Source organism: Scyliorhinus torazame, chromosome 17 (assembly GCF_047496885.1).
Source record: "Scyliorhinus torazame isolate Kashiwa2021f chromosome 17, sScyTor2.1, whole genome shotgun sequence".
NCBI lineage: Eukaryota > Metazoa > Chordata > Chondrichthyes > Carcharhiniformes > Scyliorhinidae > Scyliorhinus > Scyliorhinus torazame.
The window spans coordinates 111907966-111927271 of record NC_092723.1 but is presented as its reverse complement, the minus strand read 5'-3'; the positions used below and the strand labels follow the sequence as shown (position 1 = coordinate 111927271).

Here is a 19306-nt window from a genome sequence, read left to right as displayed (position 1 = left end):
TTCAGAAAGTCAGACAGAATGGCAAATGAGGTGGGGTAGGGCAGCATGGTGGCGCAGTGGTTAGCACTGGGACTGCAGCGCTGAGGACCAGTTTCGAATCCCGTCCCTGGGTCACTGTCCACGTGGAGTTTGCACATTCTCCCCGTGTCTGCTTGGATTTCACCCCCACAACCCAAAGATGTGCAGGTTAGGTGGATTGGCCATGCTAAATTGCACCTTAATTGGAAATGCTGACCATAATAACACTCAAATCCATGTTAAGTTTAAAAGTGATGTAGTCTAATTACAAACAAAAATCATAAAATTAACAAAGCCAATTACATTGGTACAAGGAAAGAACTGGCTACAGTTAATTGGGTAGCCAGACTAAAAGGTATGGAGGTAAATGAAAAGTGGGAAGTATTTAAAGGAACAATTCAAATTGTACAACAAAAGTATGTGCCATTGAAGAATAAAAATTCATCAAGAAGGACCCATCCGTGGCTCACTCAGGAAGTTAAGGATCGCATTTGATTTAAAAAGAGACTTACAATGTTCTAAAAAAAACAGCAGCAAGTCTGTTGACAGGGAGTGTTTTAGAAAGCAGCAAAGGGCCATCAGAAAGCTGATAAAGATGGAAAAGGCATGAGACTAAATGTAAATGTCGCCACAGTCCCAGAGGACGAGAGACTGCTCTCTCCTTTTGAGAGAGAGCTGACTGGCGGCGATTTAACCTGAGGATTACCATACCTCAGGCAAGGGGAAAGGTTGAGGAGAGGGCCCTCATGAACAACCTCAGCAAGTACAGGAATTGAACCCACACTGTTGGCAGTGCTCCACATCATGAGCCAGTAACATAAAAAGAGTCTGTGAGATATATAAGTATATAAAAAGGAAGAGAGTAGCTAAAGTAACATTGACCACTCAGAAGCAGAGGCAGGAAAAAATATCATGGGGAATAAGGGGAGAGAGGAGATTCTTCACAGTGGAAGACACAAGTTCCAAAACAGAAATAGCCGATAATCTATGAGCTAGAAAGAGTGAGGAAATTAAGGAAATTGATATCAGCAGAGATAAAGTATGGAAAAACTTAAGAGACTAAAATCTGAAAATCCCCAGAACCAAATGACAAATGGAGAGAAACAGGGTGGACACTGAGAGATTGTTTCCTTTAGTAGGGGAATCTAAAACACAAAGGCACAGTCTCAGCATAAGGGGCCAATAGTTTTGAACTGAGATGCAGAGAAATCACTTCATTCAAAGTGTTGTGAATTTTCGAATTTTCTACCCAGAGGGCTGTGGATGCTCAACCATTTAAGGCTGGGATAGACAAATCTTTGGTCTCTCAGGGAATTGGGGGGAGCAGCTGGAAGGTGGAGTTGAAATCCAAGATCAGCCATGATCATATTGAATGCCGCATCAGGCTCAATGGGTCATGTGGTTCACTCCTGCTCCTGTTCTGTTTCTTATATTTTTATGTGGCAGCTGTCAATAAGATGATGCACACAAATTAACAGATTCTGGGAACACTATTTCATAGGAATGTTTCATTGTTCACTTCCAGGATTTATTTAAATAGTTACAGGTGGCATTGTATAATGTGAGTATTGACCTTTTCGTCCATCGAAGAGTTCAATCTGTGTCAGTGGGGCTTCACAATAATAAATGATGTCTACATCAATTCACCTCTATCTTAACACATATTTACTGCTAATAACTTGATTATAGTTGTTGTACATCTTTTACACCCTTGGTAGGAGTGTGGCGCATCAGTGTTCTTAAAGACAAACTAACTTGATCAATAACTGACTCTTTTGCAGTTTGCCAAATTCTCTTCTTTGCTTTATTCATACCACTGATGCATTTAAGTCCTTGAATGAGCAAGAAATTCTGGATGTAATTGAAAAGATAAATGAAGTCTGTGGGCGTATCTCTCCATTCAACGAAACGAGCAGTGCATCATTTCCGAGTGATGAAGGCCATAAGGTAAATAGAAAAGAATCTTTGCAACAAATACATTTTGAATGAGTCTGTCTTACTTATACTAATATGGAAGAAGAGACTGTTATCATTCAAGATTAAGGAACTTTATTTTAAAATTGGAAATCCATTTTATTAAGCTTGAAATAGGGCTGCACTAAAATTTTGAGTGAAAATGTTTTATTGTCATTATTTTAGCTTTCAGACATTTTGATTATTTTGTTGAAGTCTCTAGTATTTTCAAAGTTATTAACACCAATTACTTCCATAACTTAATGCAGGCTGAGGTGGTTCACATCAAGTAGTTAACATTGTATATTCAGTTATTCATATTTAATCCTGTGATTGATGTTGACTGCTCAATTTGAGCCAAGATAGTTTATTGACGAAGCGCATCTGATTGAGTTTACTTACATGTAGAGCTCACCTGAATAAGTTGCAGTTACAGCCTTTTTGGGTCAAAAGCTTCCCCCTAAACTCCCTGTTGGAATTATTTACGAATATCTTAGCACATGGTTTTGGTATCCCTTTCAATTAGAAATATTTTCTCTACCGCTCTCATCAAACCATTTCATAATCTTAAAACCTCTATCAGGGCACTCCTGAGTCTCCTCTTCTCTCGAAAAAGAATTTTGGTCTGGTCAGTATTTCCTGATAGGTGTAACCGCTGTGTTGACATCATCCTTGTGAATTATTTTTGCACTTCAGAAATGATCCTGATTAGAAATGAATTTGGACACCAGAACAAGTGTGGTCTAATGCAGTTCCATAAAAGTTTAACAGAACTCTGCTTCTCAATTCTATTGCTCTAAAATAATTCTCCAGTGCTTGTATGCTTTTGGGATGGCCTTAATAGCCTGCACTGTTACTTCTGGTGATTTATATGGAAAACGCAGATCCTTTTGACATCTTCCCTATTTAGCCTGATTTTCCAAGAAGTACATGACCTCCTTATTCTTTCCAACAAAATGTGCCAACTCATGTTAATGTTAAAGTCCATATGCTCTTAGCAAGTTTGTCAATGGCGTTTTCTAACAGTCTTCCCTCAGTGTTACCCATACCCCCAATTTGGTGATATATGCAAATATTGATATTGTACTTCTCAATCCTGTGACCAACTTGTTAGAATGCTTTTTATTCAAGGCTGTTGTTTGAGTTGTCAGCATTTGGGTGCTTTGGTTGCATTTTTCAAAGCTGTTGGTCAGCTTTGACTTGTTTTTCAGGTTGGGATGTGTTAAGAAACTGACCAGAATTCCATTTGTTATTGCTTACCAGCCTCATCATCTTCAGTTTCATATTTCTGCAGTTTTTTTAAATATATATTTTTATGAGAGTTTTACCACATTTTACAAATAATGCAACAACATTTTCAAAGCCCAGCTGGTACAGTACAGAAAAAATCTTTCTGTAAATGTAAGAACAAGCAAGGGACGATAAATTCAGAACCACGGTTCTTAAGAACTAACGCCTCCAATTATTACTCTGGATCAATCAGAAAATGGGGGAGAAAGAGGATACTTCTTTGTTTTTTTCTCATTCCAGTTTTGATATCCTTTTCTCTCTGACATTTGCAAATCATCTCACTCAAATATCATTCAAAATATCATGCATGGACTTTAAATACTCTCCAGCTCTCTAAATTGTCTGGATCCATCTTGTGGGTATTCCTCACCAGGTTTACTTGCTACTAGGCCCTTACTTGTTCTTAGCCAAATAATTTACCCTGTCACTTCAATTGTGCTCATTTCGACAGGTATCAGTGTGTTTGATTCTATCCCAATTATTTTAAAGTCAGTTTCTCTGTGGAATATGTGTCAGTGCCTTGATCACTTAATGATGTTGTTTCACTCTGTTGGCCCCATTGACCATTTCCGGCCATGTTGTTTGTCAAGCAGCGTGCATGCATGGGGCCTGCTCTTAAGTGCATAATGGCAAGCCTGCCAATTAGTCACTTCCCACGTAATTCATCTGCACACTCACACAGTGCCCCTAATGTCATAGGGGCATTCTTGAACCTTTTTGTGATCTTATCAAAAGATCTCAAAGTTGTTGCTTCTCTCTCCATGGTGGCCAGAGTATCAAACCTTGTTCTCTTAAATAAAAGCATAGACAAGGACACAAGCATTACCAAGAGAATGTTTATCAATTTACTAGCCTCCTCTAACTGTCCCCTTTGTATTAATGCCAGATTGAAATATTCCATTGAATATTCCATTTCCTGTTTTAATTTCCTGTCTCAATTGTCCACCCTCAATTACTTAATCCCTATCCCAACTATGAGCCCTGGAGAAATCTTGCAGTCCAATAAAATATTTTTGTTTGTTTAAAACAGAAATCAAACATTTCCATTTGATTCCAGGCAGTAATATTTTGATTGCTTGTTCTTTGTCTTGAATTACATCTTGTTTTTTGAGGTAGCTTGCTAAATTCCATTTTCTGTCTACATCCCAGAATTGTCCCAAATTCAAACAACAGTGTTATTGGCTTTCAAGATTTTTTTCATTAATGTCCAGTTCATCTCTTCTTTGTCTTAAATTATAGAATCTCTTCTTCTGCAAAAGGCTTTGCCCTTATGTCCATAGACACCAGCTAACTGCAAATCAAGTTCCACTTGCAATTACCTGTAAAGTAAAACACAAAAATCCATTCTGCTTGGGGCAAAATTGGTTAATTAACCGAAACATATCTGACAATTCAAACTTAAAATTTGTAATTCCCAATTCCTGTAGAAATATAAATACATTTTCAGCTGTTAGCAGGTAAAGGTTAGACCATAAGACATAGGAGCAGAATTAGGCCACTTGGCCCATCGAGTCTGCTCCGCCATTCAATCATGGCTGATATTTTCTCATCCCCATTTTCCTACCTTCTCCCCATAACCCCGATCCCCTTTTTAATCAAGAACCTATCTACCTCTGTCTTAAAGACACTCAGTGAATTGACCTCCACAGCCTTCTGTGGCAAAGAGTTCCACACATTCACCACCCTCTAGCTGAAGAAATTCCTGCTCATCTCTGTGAATTCTCTGCTTTTTTGAAAAAGGGGCGGAGTAAAGGTTTTCAACTGGACGTCATTACATTACAACCTCTAAGGGACCCGTTTATTTTAACAATCGCGACTTTACACTCAGTGTCAGAATTTTCCTATCTTTCTTCTTGAGTCAGTTGTGTTAGGAATATTTATTATTTTTTGAACCTGACAAGAAGTTTTGATTCAAGATCAATCCAACACTTGAAAAGACACATGAACATCATTCACACACATACATATAAACCTTAACGATAACATGACTATAACATCCACGTATTCATTTGCTCGTAAAGTTCAAACAGTCAATCATTCCTGCTTTTAACTGCCGTCATTGAGTTCCTATAAATCAACATTTAAACCATATATTGAATAATTTAACACCCAAGTTTCTGGGCAATTTAAAAATCAATTAATTACCTGCTGAAATACAAGCTATGCTCCAATTTATTTTCCTATATATTTTGAACTCCAACAGTGTGGTGGTGATCTCTTACATTCCTCCCAGTCAGCTGAGGAAGAATTAGACTGGAATGGTGGAAATTGTGGATAATATGTAGGTGTGGAATTGGGAATGGGGGCAGAATTTAAAGGCACATACTGTCCTTGTCGATCTTGTAATCTAGCTTAGCATGAGCTAGCCCACTGTCCATCCTTTCCACAAAAATAACATTTTCCTCTTGCAATTTTTGATTCTCGAGAAGCATTTGAATTGTACGTGCCATTTTTTTACTGATTGAACTGCTACTCCTTTAGGTTGCGTCTCTGTTTGAAAAACATGGATTTTAGAATGTAAATCTCCATCAATTTGAGTACATCGAGTTACTAACGCTGTGTATGTTTTTCCCCCTTGGTCCCAACCAGGAAGCACTAGTTTCAATGCATTGGCCACATCTATTTTTAAACCAGCAAGGAATGCAGATTTTAATGGTTCAAGTGTACTGTCATTCCACAAGTCCAGTTGGCCTGGCAACTTCGTTCCTGAGTGCTCTGCCCATATTTTCATAAATCTTGGTTCATAATCTAATACATCTTCCGGACTCTTTTGCAGACAAACAGTAATTTTAGTCCAATTAGTTCTTGGTGGATTATATCTCAATAATCATTGTTTAATTACAAGCCAGCTATCCTCTATTTGCTGCCCCCCCCCTCCCTGAATGCTCTTTTGCTTCTCTAAAAAGTTGGTCACCCCCTCGTTTAAAGGTTATTACGGCCAAAACTTGAACTCCATCTAGTGGGTGGAGATTGTAAACCTGTCTAAGTCTCTCGAGCCCCTCCCATGTTGCCATGGATTAGGATTTGGATCAGGCAATTCTTTGGACCACCGGTCGATTCTATCTGGGTCAGCAGGTTTATGGACTATATGTTGACCATATTGGGCTTGAGTGACACTCCTGTCCCATTCCCCAGCAATTGCGTCCATAATAATAATAATAATCTTTATTGTCACAAGTAGGCTTACGTTTCAATGAAGTTACTGTGAAAAGCCCCTAGTCGCCACATTCCGGCATTTGTTCGGGTACAGAGAGGGAGAATTCAGAATGTCCAAATTACCTAACAGCACGTCTTTCGGGACTTGTGGGAGGAAATCGGAGCACCCGGAGGAAACCCACGGGGCGAACGTGCAGACTCCGCACAGACTTTGACCCAACCGGGAATCGAACCTGGGACCCTGGAGCTGTGAAGCCACAGTGCTAGCCACTGTGCTACTGTGCTGCTCCATATCCCAGTTTTATCCCAATTTTATATCGCTCTGACTTTATGGGAGCTAGCAAAATACCTTTTGTGTTTTAGCGTTGGATTTTTTGTGTCACTCAACCATTTTCTCCTGAATTCTGCGTCAGAATCATCATCAGACTCCGATAGCAGATTCTCGGCTGCCATTTCAACTCTAAAACAGAGCTTTTAGCCTTGGTTCACTCTGGACACATTTGGTTCATAAAGAGAGCTTAAGGAGTCGCCCAATCACAGGTTTGCAGAACCCTTACCTGGCTTCTGTCCTTCCGTGTTTGGTACCCCGGAAAGGTATTCGGATCTCTGCCGTTGTTCTCCTCGGCCTGACTCGCCAATTAGTCTCTTGTAACAAAACTATATCTGCTTTCGCTTTCTTAAGAAAAGAGAGGATCTTTTTTCTTTCAATCGGTGATGAATTCCCTGCACACATAGTTTAAAGTTGGTTACAGCTATTGCACAGACCACCAGAAAAAAAATAGGATAAGATTTTCACAGCCTATTCAGTTGTGTGGCAAAACGCACCTCCCTCATCTCCAGTTACACCAGAGTCACCATAATGCCACTATAATGTTCTTTTCTCATATAAAAGTCCTGGCTGTACCAATACACCTGTCTGTAACATCATACAAATCCCAAAACAACAAAATGCAAAAGAATCACAACCACATTAGTTCGAAGGGCACATTCTCCAACATGGGTCATTACTATCAAGAGGCATACTCCCAACAGAGAGGAGAAGTAAAAAGCGAACAAGGGAATGGGAGCCAAATGCCCCTCCTGTATTTTGACCCCACCCGGCAATGGCAAAAATAAGTTCTGTCATAAATACAGATACGGATAAAAAGAAAAGACGATGGATAATTAGCACACGGTACAGCTATGATGAATAGAAGTCCCTGAGGTTCTTTTTTTTAAAAAATAAACATTTTATTGAGGTATTTCTTTGGCATTGTAACAACAACAAAATCAACAATGTACATAACAAGCAAAATATAAACATAGTGCAAATTCCTCCTCCCTCTCCCACAGGTCCCACCATTGCTTATACCCCGAACCTATGCTAACCTAACCCCCTCCCTCTTCTGCTGACGAATAGTTCTCTGCAAGGAAGTCGATAAATGGTTGCCACCTCCAGGCGAACCCTAACAGAGACCCTCTCATGGTGGACTTCATTTTCTCCAGGCAGAGGAAACCAGCCATGTCTGAAATCCAGGTCTCCGATTTCAGGGGCTTTGAGTCCCTCCAAGCTCGTAATATGCACCTTCGGGCTACCTGGGAAGCAAAGGCCAGAACACCCGCCTCTTTCTCCTCCTGGATTCCCGGATCCTGCGACACCCCAGAAATCGCCACCTCTGGACTCATTGCCACCCTCGTGTTTAATACCGTAGACATGGCGTCGGCAAACCCCTGCCAAAACCCCCTCAGTCTTGGACATACCCAAAACATATGGACATGGTTCGCTGCCCCCCCCCCCGCACACTTCGCACACCTAGCCTCCACTCCAAAGAATCTGCTCATCTCGTTCTTCCCCATATTGAGTTTATACCCCAAAAACCGGCCGAATTCCCCTAAAATTCCCATAATTTCTTCCATCCCCTCCATTGGGTCTGAAACATACAGCAGTAAGCCATCCGCATACAGCGAGACTCTGTGCTCCACACCCCTCCGGACCAACCCCTTCCAGCCCCTTCAGGTCCTCAGAGCATTTGCCAGAGGCTCTATCGCCAGCGCAAACAGCAGTGGGGAGAGGGGGCATCCCAGTCCCGTCCCCTGGTGCAGCCTGAAATAGTCCGAAGTCGTCCTGTTTGTCCATACACTAGCCACCGGAGCCCGGTACAGCAACCTAACCCAGTCAACAAAGCCCCTTCCAAACCCAAACTGCTCCAGCACCCATAAATAATCCCACTCAACCCGGTCAAAGGCTTTTTCTGCGTCCATCGCGGCCACTACCTCAACTGCCTTACCTTCCGGGGCATCATGATCACGTTTAGCAGTCTTCTTACATTGGCCACCAGCTGCCTGCCCTTAACGAACCCAGTCTCATCCTCCACTATAACGCCCGGTACACAGTCCTGAATCCTGGAGGACAGAGTTTTGGCCAGAAGTTTGGCATCTACGTTCAGCAAGGAAATCGGCCTGTAAGATCCACACATCTCCGGGTCCTTGTCCCTTGTCCCTTTTCAGAATGAGCGAGATCATGGCCTGTGACATCTTCTGGGGCAGAGCCCCTCTTTCCTTGGCCTTGTTAAAGACCTTCTTCAGCACCGGCCCCAATATTCCAGAGAACTTTTTGTAGAACTCGGCTGGGTACCCGTCCGGTCCCGTGGCCTTGCCCGACTGCATGGCCTTCAGCCCCTCCACTATCACCTCCAGCCCAATCGGGGCCCCCAGCCCTTCTTCCAGCTCCCCATCCACCTTCGGGAAAGTCAACCCGTCCAAAAAGTGTCTCATCCCCTCCAGCCCAGCAGGGGGTTCCGACCTGTACAGCCTGCTATAAAAGTCCCGAGAGGCCTTGCTCACCCCCACCGAGTCCCCAACTAAGTTCCCGTCCATGTCAATAACTTTCCCTATTTCTCTAGCTGCCTCCCTCTTTCTGAGCTGCTGTGCAAGCATCCTGCTGGCCTTCTCCCCGTGCTCATAAATCGCCCCTTTCATCTTTCTGAGCTGTTCCACTGCCCTCCCGGTGGTTAACAAACCAAATTCTGCCTGTAGCCTTCTGCGTTCCCTTAAAAGCCCTGCCTCTGGAGCCTCTGCATACCTCCCTATCCACTCGGCGAATCTCTTTTACCAGTCGGTCCATTTTTGCCCTATCCGTCCTGTCCCTGTGAGCCCGGATCAACATCAGCTCTCCTCTCACCACTGCCTTCAACGCTTCCCAGACCACCGCTGCTGAGACCTCCCCAGTATCGTTTACCTGCAGGTAGTTCACCGTGCACTTCCTCAGCCTCTCGCACACCGCTTCGTCCGCCAATAGCCCTACATCCAGCCTCCATTGCGGGCGCTGCTTGCTAGCCATACTAACCTGCAGGTCCACCCAGTGCGGAGCATAGTCTGAGATCGTAATCGCCGAATACCCCGTGTCCACCACCCCCGCCAATAGGGCCCTACCCACAACAAAGAAATCAATCCGAGAATACACCTTGTGGGAGTAAAAATAAAATTCCTTGGCCCTCGGCTGCCTAAATCTCCATGGATCCACCCTCCCCATCTGCTCCATGAACCCTTTCAGCTCCTTTGCCATTGCTGGCACCATGCCCGTTTTTGAGCATGACCGGTCCAGGCCTGGATCAATAACTGTATTAAAATGCCCTCCCATAATCAGCCTGTGCGAATCCAGGTCTGGAATCTTCCCTAGCATCTCTTTATAAAATCCCCATCATTCCAATATGGCACATATACATTGACCATCACTACCTTCATCCCCTGCAGCTTGCCACTAATCATGATATACTGACCTCCCACATCCGAGACTATCCTTCCCATCTCAAATGCCACCCGCTTGTTAATCAGAATCGCAGCCCCTCTTATCTTTGAATACAGCCCCGAGTGGAAGACATGACTAATCCAGCCTTTCCGCAACCTGACCTGATCCACTACTTTAAGATGTGTCTCCTGCAGCATTACCACGTCCGCTTTCAGTCCCCTCAGGTGTGCAAACACACATGCCCTCTTTACCGGCCCATTTAGCCCCCGGACATTCCAGGTGACCAGCTCAGTTGGGGGGGGGGGGCAAAGTGCCCCCCCCACCCACCGGTCAGCCATCCCCTTTTGTGGGCCCGCCACCACCCCATGCGCCGTGCCTCCTCCAGCCCGCCTCACGGTGGCCCCCACCCCCGACACCCTCAGTGATCTTCCATCGAAGTCCCTCCCATATCAGCAGACCCCATCCCCCCCCACCCTTGCAACACTACTCCAAGACCCAACCCACCTAATGAACTAAGCATATCTACACCCCCACTGTGCTTCCGTGAGGTAGCTCACCCAGCTAGTTTGGTGGCCCCCGGTGCCACAAAGTCTCCCACTTATTGTTCCCTCGCTCCCCTCCCCCTGCCCATGTAAACAAATTCCCTCATCCAACAATCACCCAGCAGCTAGAAAACACAAAAACACAAAAGCAAAAGCACCACTTATCGAAACGTCTCCATCCCACAAAAGTGAATATCAATAAAAACACACAAGATAAAACACAAAAGGGACATTGCCAACATCTACCGAGAAAAAGAACCGAAAAACGAAAAATTGACTTTTCCATCCTCCCCCCTTTCTTTCCCCTAAGCAGAGCTCCAAAAAAAACAGACACAATACAATACGAGAAGGCATAGCCAATTTAACAACAGAAAAACAAAACCCACCAAAAACCAAGGGGGAGAAAATAAAAATAAAACCCCCCCAGAGGAACAGAAAAAAAAAAGGGCCCAATAGTGGCCAACACGTTGTCACTAAGTCTGAAAGTTCTCAGACCCCCACCAGTCCTTTTCTTTTCGCAAAGTCCAGTGCCTCATCGGGCGACTCAAAATAGTGATGTTGGTCCTTGTGCGTGACCCAAAGACGCGACGGATACAGTAGACCGAACTTCACTTGCTTCTTAAAGAAAATAGCCTTGACTTGGTTAAAGCCTGCCCTCTTCCTCGCCACCTCCATGCTCAGGTCCTGGTACACCCGCAGGATGCTGTTATCCCACTTGCAACTCCGCGTGTGCTTGGCCCACCGAAGAATGCATTCCTTGTCCAGGAACCTGTGGAATCTCACCACCATTTCCCTCGGAGGGTACCCTGTCTGCGGCTTCCTAACAAGCGCCTGGTCCACCTCCAATGGTCAGGGGAATGCCCCCTCCCCCAACAGCTTTTCAAACATACCCGCCACATATGCCCCTGCATCTGCTCCCTCAGCTCCCTCCGGGAGCCTGACAATTCTGCCGGCGGGACCGGTTCTCAAGGTCCTCCACCTTCTTCAGGAGCATTTTCTGCTGTTCACGCAGCATCCCCACCTCCAGCTCCACTGCTGTTTGATGCTCCTCTTGTTCAAGCAGCACCTTCTCCACCTTCTGAATTGCCCAGTCCTGGGCGTCAAGTCTGCACTCTAGCCAATCAATTGATTCTTTCATCGGGTCCAAGCATTCCCGCTTTTGCCTGGCAAAGCCATCCTGAATGGCCTGCATCACCGGGTCCGTTGGGCGCTGCGCTGCCACCCCAGGGGTCCGGCCCTCAGTCATACTGTCTCCTGTTGCAGCTTCAACAAAGCTTGTTACTGACTTCTTGTTTCTGCCCTTTCGTGCACTTCTGGTCCTTTTCTCCATACACCGATGCATGGAAACAGTGCCCAATTGCCTCAGCCTTCGAATTTGCCGTTTAAAACCGGAAAAAAGTCCGGGGGAATGGTCCAAAAGTGCGACCAGAGCGGGAGCCACCAAATGTGCGACTTACTCCTCCATAGCCGCCACCGGAAGTCGATCCCTGAGGTTCTTAATGATAAGAATGAGACTTTCATGACAGTGCTCAAATGTTAACACCTCTCAATACACAGGAAATATGACAACATAAAATCAGACAAGCCAATATGACGAGAGAATTTTGAATTTCAACGAGCAAGCCACGTACTCTCAGTTCAAGGCCTCACCTTCTATGGACTTAATGGAGGCTAAGGCACTAGTTGGAATATCGAAAGACGAAAGGAGTTGTCTGGTATCACTCTCAGGGTCGCAGGATAATGCAGGGCCTAATTCATTCCAGCTGCCTTGAGCTGTGTCTGGACTTCACCAAGTGGGCGGCACAATTGTGCAGTGGTTAGCACTGCTACCTCACAGCTCCAGAGTCTCTGGTTCAATTCCGGCCAAAGGCCCCCCCACCCCCACCCCCACTCATGGCACACCCATGACCCGGACATTAAGTCTTCATCTATTACTCTGATAATGTTCTCATTCATAATTTTCTACATCTTGGAAAGTGCCGGGGTCAAGAGACCCCTTGAGGATCAAGTCACCATATTGAAAAGTTGACTCCACCCTTGTTGCATCCGACTGCTCCCTTTCATCACCGGATTTCTTTGAATTCCAACATTTATCCAAAAATCCTCTAGAGACATACTACTAGTATTGACTCACGGATTAGGCAAGTATATGCCTTGCAAACAGGTTAAAAGAGGTATTATAAAAAGAGTGACAACAGAACCTGTGACGAGGCTGCCATTCCCGTGTCCACATCACATGGTCCCCCCTCAAAGCTTTTTTTAAAGAATTGATTGCACTGACACTGTAGGATGGCATGCTGGCCACCAACCCATTAATCTGACCAAGTGGCCATCTATTAGGTCATTGGTGAAAGTAACAGCTTTTGGAAATAACTATATGATTGTATATTCAGAAACAATAATCAAGAATTTTCTTGGCATGTTCCTAATTCCCCAGTTGTATGATGAAAACTGTATCTAGGATATTCCAGCCCCGTCATAGGGATGTGAAGTCCATTGACTTTTGTCAGGACCGAATGATTCCGGTGGTGGGCGGAGTCAGAAAATCCCACCCTCTTTTTACAGGCTGTCCGAGCCTGAGCAGGGCCTACCAATTTCCCAGCCTTTATTATAGTTACCAATCCTTGACATGTAAAAAGAAAAATCACATTTCATTTCTAATAGCCAATGTACAATGGAGCTCTAAAACTATCTCCAGAGAGAATGGAGGGGACACCGGAAATGAATCTATTTTCAGAGAGTCAACAGGCTGATTCATGCAGAGGATTGAAGGGTCTGCATATGTAACATAGTGGTTTCTGTGTTAATTTGTTCGATAAATATAAGCATATGTCTCTGTAAAACAATCCTAAAAGCCATGGAGGTGAAAACGCTCTTTGGCCTTTCTGTAAAATGTCCAATAATATATTGGTAACCCATTTTACACTCCGCTTGATTTTCTCTTTCATTAAATTAAGTGGTGATGCAAAATGAGCTGCTGATTTGGAGTCCCCACTTCCGAAACTGAAGATTGATTCTTTTTTCAGTAACGTCTCTCTAAGACTGAAACTTGCTCCTAGGTGATTTGCCATTGTCCACCAGTGACCATGGGGGGGAATTCTCTGTTGCCCGACACCAAAATCGGGTATGGCAATTTGGCGGAGAATGGCTCCCGACGCCAAAATCGCGGCAGGCACGGTTTGACGCTGGGTCGCGACGCTCGCCCCCTCCAAATTGGCATAATCGAGACGCGTGCCGCACGCAGTCGCAACCCACTTTGAATATCATTATCGGGCCCACCCTCAATGCTCTGCCTCCGATGGGCTGAGTTCCCGATGTCGTGGGCCACGTGTGGTCTCAGCGGTTGTGAGCCTGGCGTGGATGCTGCGAGGAGAGAGAGTGGGCATGCAGACAGAGTCCAGCATCGCCGTACTCCACCGAGAGCCATGCCTCTGGCCAGGGGGCTTCTGCCACGGCTGGGGGGAGTAGTGGGGGGTGGTCAGGAGGTGGGCTCAGGGGTCGGGATGGACGGGTCCATCTGTCCAGCACAGCCGATGCCCTCTTTTCCGGACCGATTGGTGCGTGTGTGTAGGAGATATAGGCATACGTGCGGCTGCAGCTTGTCAGCCCTGTGCATGTCCAGCACGGACGCAGTGATTCTCGCGCGTTCCGCGGGTGTTTCATGCAGCGCCGGTGCTAGCCCCTCACTGGTAGCGGAATCGGTGTAGGTGTGGCGCTGATTTTTCCGTATATTGAAACACTATAGATCCTCCGTTGATGTCAGCAAGAACAGAGAATCCAGTCCCATATCTCTCTTTGTTAGAATGAGAGACAAATTACTTGAGGAGCACCACTTATATTAAGCATAGGTCGAGGCAGAGAGACAGACCTTCATGAACTACCATAGCCGATATGGGATTGAACCTGAGCCGTTGGCATCATTCCGCACCATGATCTAGCCATCACGTAAACTGAGCTAACCCTTCATTTTTCTTAATTTATATTTGCTTAATTCAAATTACCCGATCAATCAATTTTTTTCAACAAAAATACCTTTTTCACCCTGATTCAAAAGTAATAGTTGATCAGCCAATGAAACCAGGACAGCAGTCTGATCTGTAACTTGAACTATAACTTATCTGAACAATTCTAACCTCAAAGTTGCAAACATTATACTTTACATTGTAATATTTTCACGTCCTTCTAAAACATTATACTGTCTGACTTATCAAGAGCAGTGTCATGGAAGATTCACAAATATAAATAAGTACTGCCAGCTCATTCGAAAACATATTTTTCCAGGTTATAAGTATTAATGTCATCCTTTTTTCTTGCAGCTCTCAATAATCTTAGTGAGCAGATTTGGCAACTTCTCAGTCAACCTTCTGAATAGATTGGGACGAACAGCTGTCGGACTGTCATTGTCACAGATTAGCAGTATTGATGGGAACATTCTACAGGAAGCTCTGCCAAGCCTGGGTGAAGTCAAAGAGTGGAATCTTGGGCAGGCAAAAGCAATTGTAGCCAAGTTACTCAAAAATGGCTTCCAGGTAAGGGCTGAATAAATTGGAAACTAATGTATTACTTGATATAGAGTTGAATACATTTAATGAAGATAACACAACTATTTATTGTACACAGTCTACTATATAGTTAATGCACTTTGATATAACTCCTTGTGTATCGTTTTAACTTGGGTTGGTGGTGTGAAAACACTATCTTGCCTAATCTTCCTTTGCATCAACTTCAGTGAAAAAGATAATTGGGTAGGGTTTTTATGGGTGGCTAATCATTATTACCTGTTTTACATTATCAGCAAAAGTTAAAATTGCACCATTTGTTTCCATATCAGGATGGAGTGCAGGCAGCAGTTATAAATAGGTGTATTTTTAATGTAATCACATTGTCTTCTATAAGCAATTCTATAAGCAATTCTTTCTTCAAACAGTAGCACATATTTTAAGATTGCAGATGTGCATTCTCTGAGTTTGAAAGTTTTCGGGGCTAACTGGGAGCATATAAATTGTTCAGAAGCCTTGAAGTCAGCTTTCTTCTGTCCTAACATCTGGGCTATTTTAATTTCCCTTCTATTCTATGTACCTGTTCTGTATGGAAGTCTAAAATTAAAGGGGACTTTTGGTGGCGGTCACAAAGTGAGATGTTGCAAATAAGATAACTCCTGCCTGAGGACGTGATGTTTGGCCCTTTCTGCCCATTTTCCGGGTGCTGTGCAGGTGAAAAAGTGATATAATGGAAGAATTAGGATTTCTCCTGTTACGGATGCCTAGTCAGCTCTCAACAGTGGGATGAGAGACCGCATCAGAACTGTAACTTTTAAGATTTTAAGACAGTGTGGAAAGATCGATTTGCTCCAGGAGTGATAATATAAGGAATAGGACATGGTATTTTATAAACAAACTGTATTAAAACTAAAGAAAACAATTTTTAAACTTCGACCCTAACAATAACAAATTACATGTCGTTTCTTAACCTTGACACACACTAGTTCCCATTAAACAGCACTATAACAGAACATGGGGCTCTCATGACATTTTCGCAGGCAGACAAAGGCAATATTTACATCTAGGAAGCAATCTTTCTTCTGCTGGGGATATCCAAATCCTTTTCCAAAGCCTGCCTTGCTGGCAACTTTCATGACCTCTCTCGCTCGATTGCCAAACCCTTCTGCTCTATAACTGTTCAGGACAGCATTCTTTCTCCCCTACTTTGCCTGTTACATTGGGGTCTGGACCCAATTTCCGAATATCTCCATCGTATAGCACTCCTCCAGTGTGGAATGTTTAAAAGGTACCAAATGATGAGTGTGGCGAGTAAAGGGTACTCTTTGGATTCAGAGGACATGCATGATGCAGGAGAGAATAACCTGGTGGAGGGACCTAGAGCGCTGTTGCCCACGCAGTGAATGATTGAGAAGTTGGCGGAGTTCCTTTCGACAGAATTTAGAAAGCAAAGGCAGGTGGTCACAGACAATCTAGCAAAAGCGACTGAACCAATTCGGGCAGCACTGAAGGGGTGGTACAGCAGTTGGAGGCACAGAATTTGTCAATCCAGAAGGTGGAGGATACTGCCACAGATCATAAGGTTCAGATTTCATCCTTGGAGGCAGAGGTGATGATGATGACGGAGGGACAAAAAAATGAGGAAGGCCAAGATCAATGACCTGGAGAACTGTTCCAGGTGACAAAATTTGAGGATCGTTGGGCTGCCCATGGGCATAGAAGGAACGCAGGCCATGGATTATGTGACACAGATGTTCAGGCAGCTGCTGGGGGATGGAGTCTTTGCCCGCTCTCCTGAAGTGGACCTGGCCCATTGGTCGCTGAGGGGAAGCTCAGAGTCAGGGGGTGGGGGGGGGGGGGGTGAGGGGGTGCCATGGGTGATCATAGTCTGGCTCCACAGGTACATAGATAAAGAAAAGATCCTGAGGTAGGCGAAGGAAATGCGCTAGTGCAGTTGGGTGGCCACACCGTTAGAATCTGCCAAGACTTGGGAGCGGAACTGGCATAACGGAGGGGAGGGTTTAATAAGGCCAAGTTTGCTCTTTTTAGGAGCAAGGTGAAGTTTGGAATGTTGTACCCGTCTCCCCTGTGGGTCACGCATGGGGGCAGAGACCATTATTTCGACAAGCTAGAGAAGGCAAACTACTTTATTAAGGAACATGGATTAGTGGATATTTGAATTTTGGGTGGGTTCATCTGCATGATTACGTTTTGGAAGTGTGTTTAGTGTTGTTTTCATTGGATTTTCCTGTTTTGTATAGTTCTGTAATATCTGTTACCATGCTTTTGGGTAAGGGTTATTGATGGTTTAAAGGTTGGGGACAGTTGGGAATGTGGGGCAATGGGGGAGTGGGTGGAGGACAGATTGGTACAATACACAAGTTTAAAGTCAGGTTTGGATGGGGGGCTATGTGTGGAGTTTTTGAAAATAGAACTTGCGTTTCTTCCTTGGGAGAGGGGTCACCCTGCTAGCAGAATGTTGGTTGATGGAAGTGGAATGGGGAGAAAGCCTTGGCTGATTATTGGGGTAGGGGATTGTTTTCTTTGTTTACTGGGCTAACGAGCCTGGGGTGGTTGGGTGTTCTTTGTTCGGGCTAGGGGAAGGGTGGTTGGTGGGAGCGATGGGGGAGGGTAGGGTGGTTGGTAGGCGGTTTGGGGTGGTGGGATGTGGAATAGGGAAGGGGGCAGGGGGTGGGGTTGGGGGGGGGTAAATGGATCGTGGAGGAAGGGTCGGTTTGGGTGGGGAGGGTGGGGGAGATGGGGGAATCTGCCTGTACAGGTTGTGTTTGAGGTCATAGGTGATGGCTCCTTTTCCGTTCTTGCCTGCGAGGTACTGTACGAGTCTAGTGGTGATAGCCTCATTAAGAGTTTGGAACCAGCTTAGTCACAGGGCTGGTTTAGCTCAGCGGGCTAAACATTCTGGTTTGTGATGCAGAACGAGGCAGTGCGGGTTCAATTCCCACACCAGCTGAGAATTCTGAATTCTCCCTCTGTGTGCCGAACAGACGCCGGAATGTGGCGACTAGGGGCTTTTCACAGTAACTTCATTGCAGTGTTAATGTAAGCCTACTTGTGACAATAAAAGGTTATTATTATTATTATTAACATTTTAAGGTAGGATTGATGTTGTTATGAGTGATAATATGCAAGAACCATAGATTCATCCCGGCGGGATTGGACTCGATGTACAAGATCTGGGAATGGAAGAGGGTTGAGAGGTTTGGGGATTTGTTCGTGGAGGGTGGATTTGTGAGGCTGGAGGAACTGCTGGAAAAGGGGGGGAAATGTGTTCAGGTATTTACAGATGAGGAACTTTGCGTGGAAGAAGCTGGCTATGTTTCCTTAGTTGTCGCCCCCCTCATTGATGGACAAGGTAGTGTCTGAGGCTGAGATAGGGGAGGGGAAGATTTTGGATGTTTATGGACAGTTTAAAAAAAAATACTTTTATTACAGGCATTTTGCATATGCACATAAAAATAACTGAAGATCAAAGAATCCAAAGGACCAAAGAATACAGGCCCTCAATATACCGCCGATACCAAACCCGCAACTGCCCTCTTAATTTCACCCCCCCCCCCCTCCCCCGCACCTCCAACCTTGCCTTGAAGAAATCGATGGACAGCTTCCAGCTCCGGTGAACCCCTCCTTCACCCCCCGCAAGGCGAACTTGACCTTCTCCAAATTCAGGAACCCTGCACCAGGTCGCTCACCCATAACCCCACCCTTGGCTGCTCCGAGTCTGCCAGCGCAACAAGATCCGTCTCCTTTTATCAGGGAGGCAAAAGCCAATACATCGGCCATCTATGGGCAGTTGATAGAGAGGGAGAGGACCTCGCTGGAGGAGATAAAGAGGAAGTGGGAGGAAGAGTTGGGTGGTGCATTTGAGGGGAGGGGGGGGGTGTGTGGATTGAGGCTACATAAGGTAAATTCTACCTCCTCGTGTGTGAGCGACTGAGCCTGATCCAGTTTAAGATAGTGCATAGAGCGCAGATGACCAAAACACGCATGAGTGGGTTTTTGCTGGAGCTGGATGATAGATGCGAGCGGTGTTCAAGTGGGCTTGTGAACCACACGCACATATTCTGGTCCTGTCCAAAACTGGGGAGGTTCTAGGAGTATTT

At 44.9% G+C, this 19306-nt stretch overlaps 1 protein-coding gene across 2 annotated transcripts in view; it reads left to right on the top strand.

The window, feature by feature from the left end:
• The window catches only part of LOC140394069 (uncharacterized), a 405190-nt gene that overhangs the window by 179757 nt on the left and 206127 nt on the right, over window positions 1-19306 (top strand). For both annotated transcript variants that reach the window (XM_072480880.1, XM_072480881.1), the window contains exons 35-36: window positions 1800-1965; window positions 15003-15215. In XM_072480880.1, the coding sequence (XP_072336981.1) occupies window positions 1800-1965; window positions 15003-15215 (379 nt within the window). The remainder of the gene's footprint in view (window positions 1-1799; window positions 1966-15002; window positions 15216-19306) is intronic.